General features: G+C 38.0%; 1 protein-coding gene across 1 annotated transcript in view; it reads left to right on the top strand.

The window, feature by feature from the left end:
• Positions 1-1,973: 1,973 nt before the first annotated feature.
• CUNH1orf94 (chromosome unknown C1orf94 homolog) overlaps positions 1,974-16,359 on the top strand; it is a 60,032-nt gene continuing 45,646 nt past the window's right edge. The window contains exon 1 of the mRNA XM_070950042.1: positions 1,974-2,251. Within this exon, the coding sequence (XP_070806143.1) occupies positions 1,974-2,251 (278 nt within the window). The remainder of the gene's footprint in view (positions 2,252-16,359) is intronic.

Here is a 16,359-nt window from a genome sequence, read left to right as displayed (position 1 = left end):
TTGTAAATTGCAACCCATTGTAAATTTATTTAAGTCCACCTGAAATCAATAGAACATACCTCTCTATAGGCTGTAGCTGGATTTAAAGGCTGCATAAAGCCATGGTTTGTTTGTATTGTTATTAGATGCATTACAATGTCTAGGTTTCCAAAAACGACAATGGATGGTTGGATTTACTTGTTTTAAAAATTATGGCTTAGTATGATATGCAGATTTGGTCTGTATTGCTATTAAGAGCAACCATTATATATGCATGTTATATAGATAGATATATGTGATAGATATATGAGAGATAGTTTGGTGTAATGGTTAAGGCACTGGGCTGAAAGCCAGGAGACTGTGAGTTCTAGTCCTGTTTTATGTACAAAGCCTTGGGCCAGTTTTTCTCAGTCCTAGGAAGCAGGGCAGACTACTTCTGAAAATTTTGCCAAGAAAACTGCAGGGACTTCTCCAGGGAGTTGAAAGCACCCCCCTCCCCCAAAATATGCATGTCCTATTAGACATGTGAGGCTTAATTCTGAATTGTTACAAATAAGAACCTAGGTTAGCTCATTTGACATAGTTTGTTTCTGATAAAAACTCTAGTTTTTGAAGCAGTGGTAAAATCCAATTTTTTTTACTACCGGTTCTGTGGGTGTGGCTTGGGCATGATGTGGCTTGGTGGGTGTGGCAGGGGAAGGATATTGCAAAATCTCCATTCCCACCCCACTCCAGGGGAAGGATACTGCAAAATCTCTGTTCCCACCCCACTCCAGGGGAAGGATATTGCAAAATCTCCATTCCCACCCCACTCTGGGGCCAGCCAGAGGTGGTATTTGCTGGTTCTCTGAACTACTCAAATTTCTGCTACCAGTTCTCCAGAATCTGTCAGAACCTGCTGGATTTCATCCCTGTTTTGAAGTCAAATTCTTTGATGCATAAAGCCACACAATGTTGATGGCTATGATTGCAATCTGTGATAGAGAGATTCCATCCTAAGCATTTGTTTTAAAATAGTTTGATTTTTTTTTAAAGAAATAGTTGATTAATTAGACAGCATTTTTAGTTAAATAATAGTATATCCTGAACAAAAACTTATTTTGATGTTTATTGTTTTCATGCCCTGAGTTTCTGTCTTCCTATTTGAAGACCTGTGTCTAGGAAGCTGAATGAAGTTGAATAGTGACCTGTCTGGTCTTCTGGGGCATTCTTACTAAACCACTTGTAACTTGTCAACCTGAATTTCACTCCATTGTTACTTAAAGGCAAAACTATGGCGGTTTTTATTTTTTAAAAAATGACCATTGTCCCTTGAAAGCCATTGAAAAATAGATGTTTTTAGTTCCATTTTTTTCCCCCTCAGATCTTTTTCAGAATGTCTGATGAAGAGTTTGGCTTATTACCAAAAAATTATCAATAAACTCACATCCATCCCTTTCATTTCTTTTTTTTCCCTATATTTGTTTACATGTGTACATAGCAAACACTCTAGTCCTCAATCCTGACTTTCTTCTATTTATATTAAACTGCATAGTGTAGATGAATAGTAATAATAAATAAGAATAGTTAATTTGATGGATCATTTCTCTGAGTATATAGTAAGCATCTAATATTTTTATTTGAAAATGTTCCAAAAAAAGAGAGGAAAAAATACCTTTGATGGAAAGCAGATTTAGATATATCAGTTGGAGGAAGTAAACCTAGTTTCAGCCTGTATATGTACTTTATACTTCTGCAGAGACAACATATTCCTCTTTTGCTAGACCTTTGAGTCTTTGTATGACTAAATCCAATTGCTGTCCCTATCAGTTGGCTTCCTACAAGTATTCCATGGTTACTTGGCTACCTAGGTTTGTTGCCATGCTTTCCATTCTAGGCCATCTAAAAAAAAGTCATACTATATTAACGAACATGTACATACAACAGAAAAAGTTTATGGTCCACTATCCTCTTTTGTAAAAAAATTCTTCCTGTTTCTTGATGTTCAAAGTGAGATGCTAACAAGTAGGAGCAATATTCAGTGTTCAGCAGTCAACTCCAAAGGCCCTTTCCCTCTAGGCCCATTCCCAAGACACATCTGGATCCACCACAACACTCCCCAGGACAGTTTGGATAAAGCTTGCCATGAGATCTGGAAGAGAGTCCAAGGCCTCCCTGAGGAACTACAGCCCAAATCTTCATCACCTCTTCTGCAGGTTAGCTGTCACCCTATCACCTCTTCAGAGGCTCTACAAGAAGACAGCAGTAGTACTCACAACAGTTCTCAAAAGGAGTGAGTGTTTTTGTTATTTTTTTAAAAAAATGTCTTTCTTTATAAAATGAGAATAGGCTTCTTTCCAAATATATAGAAGGTTTCCCTATCTAGAGATCTTATACAATGACTGAATTGAAAAAAGAGGCGTACATTGTTATAAAACCCTAAACATTTAGAGCAATTAAGGGCCTGAAAGGATTTCACTTAGTATGTGTCTACAATAGTTGGAGCAGACAGTTGAATAACAATCCCTTCAGGGTTTAACCTGGAACCTCAACTTATAAACCTTTTAAAGAATGACTAAATTGAATAGTAAATAAACAGTCATGGTGAAAGTAAATCAGAATACCCATTGTAGAGCCAGTTTGGCCTAGTAGTTAAGGAACCAGAGTAGATATCAGGAGATGGTGTTCTAGTCTAACCCTAGGCATGAATACTGGCTGCGTGACTTTAAGCCAATAATGAGATGGTGAGTTCTAGTTCTGTCGTAGACATGAAAGCTGGAAGGGTGACATTGGACCAGTAATTTCCTGTAGTCCAACTCATCTCAGAAGGTTGTTGTGGAGAAAAATAGGAGGAGGAAAGAGTATAAGCTATGTTTGCCTCCTTGAATTATTTAAAAATAATAATGGTGGGATAAAAATACCAAATTCTAAACAATCCAATATTATTATTTCATTTAGGGAAAAATAGGATGCAGGTAAACCTTTTAAAGGGGCTTTTACAATAATGATAAACAGTGGATGCAATAAATCAGAACCATAGCTTAAAACCTGAATATTTCACAATCACTTTTTCTCTTGCCTACCCACCCAGAAGAAATACTTTAACAAAGTGTAGACATTCACACCCAAATAGAGAATGATCTTGATAAAAGTGCCCCAACTGTAAAATAGTCTCCCTGTTCAGTTACAGTTGATGTGGAATCTTCTTAGCTTTTAGTGTCAGCTACAAAGCTATTTATTTGACCAAGCTATTGGTTGAACTTACATTTCGTGGTCATTTAGTATATTGCTGTTGTTTTTATGATGCTATTTTTTAGGCTTTAAGTAGTGTGATTTTTAACCATTTTATTGGTTCTGTTCTACTGTATGTCATTTGGGGATTACTTTTAATGGAAAGTGGGAGAATGCTTTTATAATGAATAAAATAAAAATAACATTAAACACCACTCAAGAAAATCTAGGGAAAACAAATAGGCCACTGAATTTATAGGCAATCCTGATATACTGAGAATGGTTTCTTGTTTAAAAGAGAAGCATCTCATACATCTTTCATTTTTTAGCGTTTGAATAGCTTTTGGAATCTCTCTACCAAAAAATCCCCCAACAATCAAATGAGTAGTAGAAAATTTATCTCCCCAACTTTTTCCTAACACTGGGGGGTGGGGGGTGGGGGGGGGAATCACTGCACAAGTGTGTCTGTATGTGTGTTCAATTCAGATTGATAATTTTGATTTAAATTTCCTCTGGAATCATGGAAAAACCAATGTATTTTACTAATGGAAAGGATTTTTTTTTAAAAAAAATACATTTTTTCTGTCTCTTCTAATGTAATGTGCATTCCACACAACTTGCAAATGCTTTCACAGCAGTTTACAGGCTCATGTTAACATAAATCCATGTCTGAGATTATGCAGCCAGCTAGAGGATGCATCAGCAACAACTCTTAAATTAAAAAAGAAGCAAAACAAGGCTTTTATAGAGGAAAATGAAATGAAACTTATAGAGGGGCATTACAAGGAATATCTGAGGAGGCAGGCAGAAATTTTGTCATAATTCCAACAAAATGGATATTTTTGAGCGCAATCATCAAGCAAAAAATAGTATGAATAATTTGTAAGTGAGCAATTAAACAGAAACAGGTGGAGTTATCCTGCTAAACAGGATGTTGAACGCTAATAGTTTGGCTCAGATAAAATATATGTGTGATGTACACTTCAGTAGAATCAGTCAACTGCCTTGGACAATTGATTGGGCAATGAATTATTAAATCATTTCTGCTATACATTTTTACTATCTAGGAGGAGGAAATGTCCCATCAGATCTTCTGCCTTTATGCCAAAGTAACTAAACCAGTCTTGGAGTGGGCAAAAATAAAACTTGATGTTTTACCCAGGCACAAATAGACTAGAATTTGAGGAGAGTTTAATACTGTTTTGGTTTAAAGAATATATCAAATTCTTTCTAAGTCCATATGTGAAATAAATTGTAGCTTTCCTTTAACGATTTCCAGATTTTTATGATGCAATTTCTGACTCGCAAAACACATTTATCTACCCTTGAATATGATCATCTAAGCATTAGGGAATTGCATAGTTTAAAGGTAAAGGTAAAGGTTCCCCTCGCAGTTTATTAAGAACAACAGGCTGCAACATTACATATATTCTAATATATAGGTATGGTAATGGATAAAATGCGTCCAAACATATTTTACAAATGTTTTGGAGACTTCCCTTATATGAAAAGCAGTGTGGAAATACTGATGATCATTAAAGCGAAGAAAGTATTTTTTCACCCAAAACAGCAACAAAACTATATTGAATTTTCCTCTTCCTATTTAATTTAAGTTGTACCTTTTAGCTACTGATATAGATTAGATACGTATATTTGGAAGTATAGATTGTGGTAACACCATGATTAAAAATATATCAATAAATTTTTAAATGGTATTTGTGTTACTTTGTATAGAAGGCTGAGTCAACCTTGAGCCTGGTGAGATTTGAACTTGCAATAATTGCAGGCAGCTGGCAGCTAAGTGCTACTTAACAGCACTTTAGTCCGCTGCGCCACCAAGGCTCCTATAGGTGTTTCCCCCCACAATCATTCTTATGGAATTTATGGGTGCTTAAAGATATGCGTGTGTTATTTTTCAGTTAGGAAACATTTTAAAATGGATGCTTATAAGACTTTAAGTTTGGTAATTGTTGACATTATTTCATTTTGGCATACCATACCATGAAATTGGGGAAAATGTTTATTGCACTTCCTACATATATAGTGTTTGCATGTAGGTTTGTATGTTTATGGAGATTCTCAATCATTGGTTATCCCAAAGCTGCTTTTTTTCCAAAAGGCAACTGGCCTTTCTTTTTTTTTTTTTTTCCTCCTTTGAAAACGTTCAGCTTCTCACCCCAGGAGCTTCTTCATTCATTCCCCACCATTCAGTTAGAACCGAAGAAGCTTCTGGGATGAGAAGCTGAACGTTTTCAAAGAGAAAACAAAGAGAAAATCCAGTAGCCTTTTGGGAAAAAAGCACCCTTGGAACAGTGTTTAAATATGTTTTTTTTTCCTTTCCACTTTGTATTTTTTTTAAAAAAGTCTTCATGAAAATACATTCTTGAATGAGTTCTTCTCTAATATGCACATTTTTTTTCCAAGCAATTTGCTCTTCTTATTGGACTTTCACAGACCTTTCCCATAATGTGTGCACTTTATATTTTTTTAATGAAAGCATTGCACCGCAGAATTTGGAGAAGTGTGAAAAATGAAGAATTTGCATTCCACTTTGTACATTAGCTCAGAAAGTCTAACATTTATATTGAAAAGTGACCCAAACAAATTTCTCCCCTAACCCTAATGATTAGAGATGCTGCTCTTTTGGCAACAGCTGCCATCAGCTTATCTAAAAGCAGAACTGAATAATTCAAAAACTGTGTAGCTGTTTAGCAAAATGAAATCATAGCCATCTGCCTCAGGTGAGCCTGCTTAATTCTCTAGAGGCCAGGAGTATGCATGTAATTCCCAACACGTTGGAGAAACGATAAAATATGAATGCAATAAGCAATAATGCAAGTGAAGACTGAAACATGTACAGCTTAGGGGAAGAGGATCTATGTTCTTTGTGCAAGTTCCTCAGTCCAATTCCTGCCAACTCCAGGTCAAAATCAGAAATATTTCTGTTCTGCCAAGCTACTATTGTAGTCATAAAAGCAGAAAATGCAGCGCTAAAAATTTGCCATATGTAAGGCAGTTCTGAGTTCTATTCTATTTGGGTGACTTTGGCCAATCACAGGAGACTGTGAGTTCCAGCCCCACCTTCGGCATGAAAGCCAGCTGAAGGACTTTGGGCCAATTACCATATTTTTCAGAGTATAAGACGCTCCGGACTATAAGACGTGCCTACCTTTTTTGGTGAGGAAAACAAGAAAAAGAAATCTGCCTCTGCCTCCCAGCAATATTGCCTCATTGCAGCAAACAAAAAATAGCCTGCTTTACTTTCATTTTCATTTTCAGCATAGCTTGATTAGCACAAGAAAAAAAAATCTGCTCCCAGTAATCTACCTCCTTGCAGCAAGCAGCAGAGGCCCGTGCAAAACAGCTGAGAGTCTGGAGGCATCCAACATACAATCAACTTGTGCTAATTAGACTGTGCAGAAGCTGAAATGGGCTGTTTCTTCTTGCTGCTTGCTGCAAGGAGGTAAATTGCTGGGAGGCAGAGGCCAAAAAGTGAGAGCCAGTGGGTGGGCGGGGCTACATTTGGTGTATAAGATGCACCTAAATTTTCATCCCCTTTTAGGGTGGGAAAAGGTCCACCTTATATTCCAAAAAATATGGTAGACAGTAAATTGTAGTCCTGTTGTAGGCATAAAAACTGGTTCAGTGACTTTGGGGCACACCTCTCTCCTAGCTCAATTCACTTCACAGGATGGGTTTGGACAATTCACTGTGGCCAACTTGTCATTGCTTTCTCACCGCAGCCAACTTGCCAAGGTCATTTTGCCACAGGCAACCTGGCATAGTCAACTCATTCCAGCCATCTCACCACAGCTAACCTGGCACAACCATCTCACGTAACCATCTTGTCGCCATCTCACGTGGCCATCTAGACAACTCACTGCAGGGCAATCCATGCAGGATAACTCGAAGCGATAAATGTTATTCAGCACTGTTTTGTCTACATTATTTCCATTTTTGTCAATAGAAATAATGTCATAACACAGTGGCAGATAATATTTATTGTGTAGTTCTGACCCAGCCTTCATAAGTAATGATAAGCCACTTCCTCATGAGTAAAACATCCCTTTTCAAAATGGCAGGAACAGTCTTTTATTCACATGGATAAACAAAAACTAAATGTAATTAGTCCCAACAAACCTGGTTCTGGCCAAGGAATCCGAATTGTTTCTGTATACTAGAAAATGAATGGTTATCTGTGATAACCAGCTTCCCCCAAACCCCTACTATTTATTTCCTAGCCAGGGAGGGGCTGGCTAGCACCTACGTCTGCTTTTCCCTGAGATCTGGCTTATTGCTTTCCTTTGCTCTCCTCTCCTTTCCTCTCTATGCATATGCACATCTGGGATGGACCCCATCTGTTCCTCCCCCTCACTCAGCTCAGGCCCCAAAGATAACTGCCTCTCCACCTGGGGGAGGACAGAAGGCCCCGGCTCTGCCTTGGTCTCTGATGCTGTTTCCTTATCAGAGCCTTCCAAAGACTCCAAAGTTGACCCAAGATCTCCCTCAATCTCCTCATCTGACTCTGCAGCTAGCTCTGCTGGCAGCTGACTGGCCACAACATGTGTTGAGTTATCCTGCATGGAATTTCCTGTGGTGTCCAGCAGTAAGTTGTTCCATGGCGAGTTGGCCACCATGAGATGGTCGTAGCAAGATAGCCAAGACGAGTTGGCAATAGCAAGTTTTTTCATTCCATCACAGAATTGTTGTTGTGGGGAAAATAGGAGGAGGAAGGAGAAACATATGTCCTTCTGCCTTGAGTTATTTATGAACACAATAAAGGCATGCTTTTCAAATCTAAAATCTATTTTTCTTCCTATGTCACTTTGCATGCTCAATATACAGTTATTGATTATTTCAATAAACAAAATGCTATATAAATATTATATATTTATATATATAAATATTATATATATATAATATATATTATATTAAAGAGCCTTGGTTACTACAGTGGTTTAAAGCACCCTGTTATTAACACAGCTGCCTGCAATTTACTGCTGGTTCGAATCTCTCCAAGGCTCAAGGTTGACTCAGCCTTCCATCCTTTCTAAGGTAGGTTAAATGAGGACCCAGTTTGTGGGGGCAATAAGCTGACTTTGTATAAATATACAAAAGGATGAAGGCTATTGCTTAACGCACTGTAAGCCGCCCTGAGTCTCCGGAGAAGGGCGGCATATAAATCAAATTAAAAAAAAATAATATATATATATATATATATACAAAAGAAACATCAGAATAGTCCAAAGAGAGGTAGTGTGGAATTGTGATGAAGGAATGGGGAAACCCAGATTCAATTCCATTCTCAGTAATGGAAGCTGATTAGACTTTCAGACTATACAGTTTTCAGGTCATTTAAAAATGCCATTTGGGGGTTAAAATGACCTATTTTGAGATTGTATTTTTTTTTTTATGACTGGGACATTTAGAATGATGCCATTTGAAATAACTAAGCATTATTTCAAACTGATGTGCTTTGTTTTGAGGTCAATATGCATTTTGTTTTGTATCCAAAACAATTGAAACAGCTGTTTCAAAGATGAAATATGTCAAGATGAAAATATATTTCAATGCCTGAATAGTATGTATGTAATTGTTATTGTAATATCCCTCTGTTGATTTATTTTTGAAAAAAAGAAATGAAGGATCTAAAAATGTGCTGGACAGTGACAGGAGGAAAAATATTGCACTCCCTTAGATTCATAAAACATTTGTTGATGCTCACTTTTCTACTAGCTCTGGAACACTGATGTGATATTATTTCTCCTATATTACATGGATCAGCATCACAAATAAAAAAAATAAATTGCTACTGAAAACCCTTCTCCAAAAGTATTGTGTAACAATAAGGCAATACATCTATGAGTAAGTTTTGCAGAACTGTGTGTTTTGTAACTTGAAATGTAACTGAAGAATCCCTCAAAAAATAACGTATCTACAATTTATCTGGTCTTCAAATTTGGGAATAAGGAGGAAGATCAAAGCATGTCTCAGAATATCATAAAATAGGCAAGATATGGGCAATTTTTCCATCTCCCTAGAGCTGCTAAAACAAAGTTTCTGACATTAAACAGTGCAAAAGGAAGAACATTAAGATAGGCTTTGTAAAAAAAAAAAACAACCTTACACTTACTAAGACTGTGAAGATACACCATAGTAGAGTGTATTTGGTGGTACAATTCAAAGCATTAACCAAGACTATGTAATTCTGATATGACATCAAATGTCATATTCAAATGATGAAAAATTACTTGGATATACCTAATGGCAGTGGATAAGTTTGGAGAATTCTAAAAAACTTGTTCAGAAGTTATGATGTACATCATCAGATAATTTTTAGCCCAAGTTTCAGGTAGCTTCAATATGAACCAATCTCAAATTCCAATTACAGCCATCTAGATTGAGAACTAATTTCAATTCCAGAAATTGCCCATTGCTTGTCACTTAATTCCACCACAATAGCAATAAATTGCTCAAAGCACTTGTGAGCAATCTACAGCTATTAGTTCATGAGCAGCCTCTTTCACTCTTTTTTCACCCTTCAAGTTTTTCCCAGCTGTACTTAAAAGAAAAAGGCAGTACAATTGCCTAAAAGTGTAATACAGTTTGTCTTACTTTGAAACAGAAACAAGCAAAAACTATAGTTTTGTGGCTGAAAAGGTGAATGAAAAATTCCTAATCCTATATTCTTCCCTCATTCTGCCCCATCCTAAAAAAACCTCCAAGCACAAATGTATTAGAAAAAAGTTGCTAGCTAGTGAAATTATTCTCCCCTCCTTCAGTTTGAAGATCTTTTGATTTAAAAATTAAAAATTAAAAAAGTGCTCCTTGCACTTTCGTTACAAAAAGGCAAATGATATGTATGGATGGCCTATCTTTTCTTGTACACTCCTCTTTCTTTCCATCCATTTATAATCTTTTCACACTTTCTTTTCATCATTGAAACCTAAGGAAAGAAATCCCAAGGGAATATTTCCCAGAGAGCTTTTCATTAAATATACCATTACGGAAGAGTCCTTCCCTTGAAAAACTATTTGTCTGTTTTTAATTTCCTCGAGAAAATTGAGGAAATTGCTAATTTATTTCTCTGACTTAATTGAGCATGCGTTTCCATCTTCTCATCAGATTTCAAACTGTCCCTTGCTGAAACTTTTGGGGAGAGATAAAAATAGCGGAAGCATTTATCAAAAGCTTTTTCTCTCTTATTTGAATTTTTCAGCTTTTATTACTGGCCCAAGGAAGAAAACACAATCCAAGGGAAGGGGCTGCCCCATCCATTCAAAATCCACTAATGTTGATCCAGCTGATGAAACAAAGGGATCAGGAAAAAGAATAATAAAATCAGTATTAATCAAACATATATCCCATTGCAAGGAATAAATTGGACATCATTTATCTTTATCTAAAGATACATAAAAATCTATTGAGTTATTGGGGAGGTAGAAAAAACTTTGATTCAGTTTCATAATTCAGCCTGAGTCAACTCAATATGTAGATTCACCTGAATCATTCTATAAGTGAAGTTTTGAACTGAACTTTTGCCCAGCCTGTGCCTGTCCCTGTGTCTCTACCCATCCTATTTTAATCTTCAACTGAGTTCATACAATATGCTGAATTCTAAACCCAATTTAACCAAAGAGAATTTCTGTGTTCATGGAACACACTATGCTCAAAATAAATACACCACAGGGTTATCACAGGAGTCTCAAACTCATGGTCTGCCAGGTCATTTCCTTTAGCCTGCAACAATACTTTTTAGGAGCTATTACACTATCATATTATTATTATAATAGTATTATTACATTGTTCTGTAAGGCCAGCACGCTAAGCACCATGTAGAAAAACAGGAAAGGAAGCATTTCAGGAGGAAAAACACCATGGCACAAGCAGGTTCTGGTCAGCTGGGAGGGAGGGAGGGAGGGAGGGAAGGAAGGAAGGAAGGAAGGAAGGAAGGAAGGAAGGAAGGAAGGAAGGAAGGAAGAAAGAAAGGTCTGCTCAGGAAGGAGAGAGAAGAAAAAGAAAAGTAAGATTTGGGCAGCTCTTAATGCAATAGGTTTTCCTAGAATATATCATTACATATAAATGCAATAATAAAGCAAATATTTCCAGTTAATGCAAACTGCTGTCAAATTTGTGGCCAAAATGAAATGTTTGTCTCACAATAAATGGGTTTTAAACATTATTTAATACATTTATGTTTAATGGCATGCTGTGATATTCTTTGCTTTCAACCTGTTAGAGACATTTCTATCAATGTACAAAATGGCTTCAGCATTTCACACCTTAGACCAATGAAGTAATCTTCATGCGGCATTTTGATGATTTCAGATTGAGGCTCCTGGTTTATCATCCATGACTGTTCCCACAATACACTGACCCATGAAGAAAACATTACTTTCAGAACCGGCGAGGGGAGGAAAAAAGGCAACCAGAAACCATTCCTAATGTTAAAAGATAGAACATTTCAACACAGAAATAGATGAAAGCATTTCTTAAATTTCATCGCTTTGTAAATGAGGAAAACTGAGGGGGGAAAAATCCCACACTAAGCAACAGAAAATACCTTGAGCTAAGAAAACAAATCTTTATTTGTTCAAAAAATTCCAAAGTTCTTTCAAATTGAACTTGAAGCAGATCATTTGCATAAGTCAATATGTTGAAATAATTAAAGGCCACCAGATCAAGCAAAAGGGCACAAGGTATGATCTTGGCCCTAAATGGTACTACAGATGACAAATTGACGGGACACCTCCTATATTTGGCAGGAAAGTGTAGGCTAGGAACTTGATGTGCCCTTTAGAGGAACCATAATGAATTGAGGGCATCTACAATGTATACTTATGCTTCTAAGGTCAGAAAAACATAAAATGAGAAAATAAGAATCCTTTCCATTTTATTGAATGAAATTTAATCTCATGGATGATAACTGGGATTTCTTTTCTTTTTTACCCCCTTCAAGTTACAGACAGCATAGTAGTTCATTTTTTTTTCTTCTTCATCAGCTCTGAATAAAGTAATATCTAACTTTAACATTTTGTTTGCAATTTCAAGAAAAACACAGTTACTTTGCAGAACTCACGCTAAGTCAGGGAAAGACAATTCAGGATGCATGTGATTGGGTCTGTGAAAAGAAGCTGCTCGGCAAAGCCTTTGGGCGTGAATGAAAAAAAATGTTAGAGCGTTTGGTAAACTTGCATTAAGTGCTTCAAAAGCTTTCCCTGAATGTGTGCAAACTCTACACTTCATTGGCCTTGCAAAGTATGGAGTTACAAAGTGTAGTAAAGTGTAAACCTACATAAACTAGAAACCACCTTTGAAGAAGCACAAGAGCCTTATTATGGAATTTACTGCACGCCCTGCTTTCTACCTATTCAACACTTTTGGCAATGTGGAACAAAGGTGTGAATCAAGATATGAATAATTGAGATGGCTTCTATGCCACAGAATAGTAACAAAAAGAACCCAGGAGGTACCAGGGAATTAAGAGAATTGCATTCCCCCATCTAGTTTCCACTATAGGTCATCTATCAAGATATCCAAGGTAGGGCAAGGCAAACTACTAACAATATTCTTGCACTTGTGCGGCTACCCAAACTCAGTAGCAAGTACTCAATATTGGCAGACTGGCAGATGGGTCTTCTAGACCAGGGGTCCGCAACCTGCGGCTCTGGAGCCGCATGTGGCTCTTTCATCCCTCTGCTGCGGCTCCCTGTTGCCGGTCGGCTCCACAATTGATAGGGCTTTCAGTTAGGACAGGTAGAGGAAAAAGGATGCCACGCTAGGATGAGACTCTATGGTGGGGGAACCGACTTCCAGTTGGCAGAGGAAAAAGGATGCCATGCTAGGAGAAGATTTTATGGTGAGGGAACCGGACTTCCGGTCGGCTCCAGAATTGAACGTGGGACTTCTGATTAGGACCTTTGTGGCTCTTTGAGTGTTTAAAGTTGACAATCCCTGTTCTAGACTGTGAGACCAGGGGTGAAATCCAGCAGGTTCTGACAGGTTCTGGAGAACCAGTAGCAGAAATTTTGAGCAGTTTGGAGAACCGGCAAATACCACCTCTGACTGGTATTTCCAGAGTGGGATGGAAATGGAGATTTTGCAATATCCTTCCCCTGGAGTGGGGAGGGAATGGGGATTTTGCAGTAACCTTCCCCTGGAGTGGGGTGGGAATGGAGATTTTGCAGTATCCTTCCCCTAGAGTGGGATGGGAATGGAGATTTTGCAATATTCTTCCCCCAGGAGTGGGGAGGGAATGGGGATTTTGCAGTAACCTTCCCCTGGAGTGGGGTGGGAATGGAGATTTCGCAGTATCCTTCCCCTGCCACACCCATCAAGCCACGCCCACCAAGCCATACCATGCCCACCAAGCCACGCCCACAGAACCGGTAGTAAAAAAAATTGGATTTCACCACTGTGTGAGACTTACTAGAGACTACAACCATACCACTTTGTCTAGCCTTTGCCCATTGCATATGTAGTATGTCAATGGACAGAATAGGAAAGGCTGATTCCCATTCTTCTCTTAGCTAGGACTTGATAACTTATTTATTTATTGAATTTATTTGCTGCCCATGTCATAGCAAATGACTCTGGGCAGTTTTCAGCATTAAAACATTAAAATCCCAGCAAATAAATATCTTTAGAAGAATAGAAGTAGAAATTCCAATCAAGATAAAATATAGTTAAAATATAGTTAAATTCTACATATCAAGTTAGTGCTTTTATCCAAGGATTAAATTTTTGGGAGATAGATGAAGTCCCAGAATTCTCCTGGTTGAAAACAGGATCTTTAGATTAGGAGATCTATCATTCTTCATTGTGATCTAGACTTTTCTGGATAAAGTCCAATCTTCATGAAAAGGAAGCTAGCCAACAGCCTGCTCTTTCCATTCTATAGTCAGGTTGCGTCCTCCCACTGTGTCTCCCTCCACAAGTTTTTATTCAGGTTTGCTTCCAAATGAAACTTTATTTCTCACCTTCTTACATCTGTAAAACATATCCCACAATAACAAGCAACACAATAACAAACAACCAGCAAAAAACATTTCTGCATCTCGTAGAGTTTGAGCTTCAAGAAGAACGTTCAAGTTGACCCAAAGGGACAGTGGATCTGCCCTTTACCTTATTGCATCAAGGAAACGTTTGTTTAGACCAGAGAGGAGGAGAAAATTTCCGTGTAGAAGGAAATCTGAATAATAATGTCTCATAAAGCCAGCTAGAAACAGATATTAACTTCAACAACTTCTCTCCCAAAGATTGCTTCCAAAAGCCTCAACTGCTTTTATGTTCAAGGAGACGGATCTTCACTCATGCTAAATTGCTTTGCAAAGCATCTCTTTATGAGTGCTTTTCACAGCCCTAATAATAACTATGTCAAGATTCCAAGTAATGAACCCAACCAATCCAGCAGCTCTGAGACTTTCAGCTTTCTCAAAGAACTGCTTTATTGAGCACACCATTTAGGCACGTTTGAAATGCAAAACCAGCTCTGGCTATTTCCCCGTGCTTTCAGTGTAATTAAAGAACAGACAGCTGCCTCCCTCCTTGTCACAGGTCAGTTTGTCCAGTTAGATGTTCTGGCATCTCCTTGGTAACCTCTTCCAGTCTCTGGCCAGCACCTGTTGGGATGACATTGGTTCCCACTGTTGAGTATTGAATGAACATTCAAAAGGACCAATCAGAAGTGAGTAGCTGGAGCGGGAAATTTAGAGGCATGTCAGTGGCTGAAGCCGTGGACAGCTCCCTTTAAAAGAGGCTGCCACGGCTCACATTGCTATTGCTGTACCGGAGCTGAATAAACTGATATAGCTGCTGTAAGTGTCCTGTGTTCTTTGTCTGCACCCACTATTCAACACCCATGAGATAGTAAGTTGTTGATGTCTGGTCTGATATTTCAGAACTCCCTTCCTCTCCCACTCCTCCCCAAAGCTTGTCAAGCTGAGAAATGGAGAAAATGGCTGTGACAGGCCCGATCCATTTTGAAGTTGACAAACTATTTATTTAATTGTTTTGTCAACAAGTACAAGGAAACAACAGTATAGACATAGACATGGGCACATGAAAAAATGGCACAAATAAATGGATATAAATAAGAAAAACATAGCCGTAAACACATAAAATGAGTGCATATAAATGGGGACAGTAGGACAGGGATGGTAGGCACGCTGGTGTGCTTATGCACGCCCCCTTAGGGACCTCTTAAGAAACGTGAAAGGTCCACGGTAGACAGCTTAAGGTAAAAGGTATGGGGGATTAGAGAGACCAACAACAGGATCAGGTAGAGTGTTCCAGACATTTACTACTATACTTCTGAGTTCAAAACAATCGTTTCTGGAGTCAAGTACAATATGGTCCAATAATTTAAAATCCAAATTCACAAGAGCTTTAAACTATTAAAAGCAGTGGTGAAATCCAAATTTCTTTACTACCGGTTCTGTGGGCGTGGCTTGATGGGCGTGGTGTGGCTTGGTTGGCATGGCAGGGGAAGGATATTGCAAAATCTCCATTCCCACCCCACTCTGAGGCCAGCCAGAGGTGGTATTTGCCGGTTCTCTGAACTGCTCAAAATTTCCACTACCGGTTCTCCAGAACCTGCTGGATTTCACCCCTGATTAAAAGCTTTAGAAAGAGATATGCTTCCATTACACAGAGTTGAACTATTTGTCCATTTAACACAAAATAGTATTTGCTTGTACTTTCTATTATATCAAGCAGAGCTAGAACTCTATCACCTGCTGGGTGACCTTTCCAACTCATCTCTGATTCTGCTGTAGAGCATAGTTGGGCAACCTCCAGGCTAAATGTGCTCCCCAAACCTCTTTTTTTATAAGTGATGGATATTGCGCTGTCAAAATCTGTTAACAAATGCTAAAAATAGACATATTATTTCCTGCCAATTTGGGGCAGGAAAGCTGAACACCAGGCAAACCATTTGACAGGCTTGTTTTTTTTTTAAAAAAAAACACACTTCCAATTACCCCAAACCATATACAAAATAATCCATTTGTGTAATGTCATCATATCTTTTCCCCATAACTTAGTTTAGGTCATATAGAGAGAGTCAAAGAAATTGTCTTCCCCAGCCAGGACAATCTGCCTGTCCCGTCTGTAAACTCTTTAATTCAAATGATTTGGTCTGCAGAATAATTATAAACATAACATGCAAGT

The sequence above is a fragment of the Pituophis catenifer genome, unplaced genomic scaffold, assembly GCF_029215685.1.
Source record: "Pituophis catenifer annectens isolate HBS135680 unplaced genomic scaffold, rPitCat1.0.hap2 SCAF_9, whole genome shotgun sequence".
NCBI lineage: Eukaryota > Metazoa > Chordata > Lepidosauria > Squamata > Colubridae > Pituophis > Pituophis catenifer.
The sequence above is the reverse complement of the archived record's forward strand: the minus strand, read 5'-3'. Positions and strand labels throughout refer to the sequence as shown.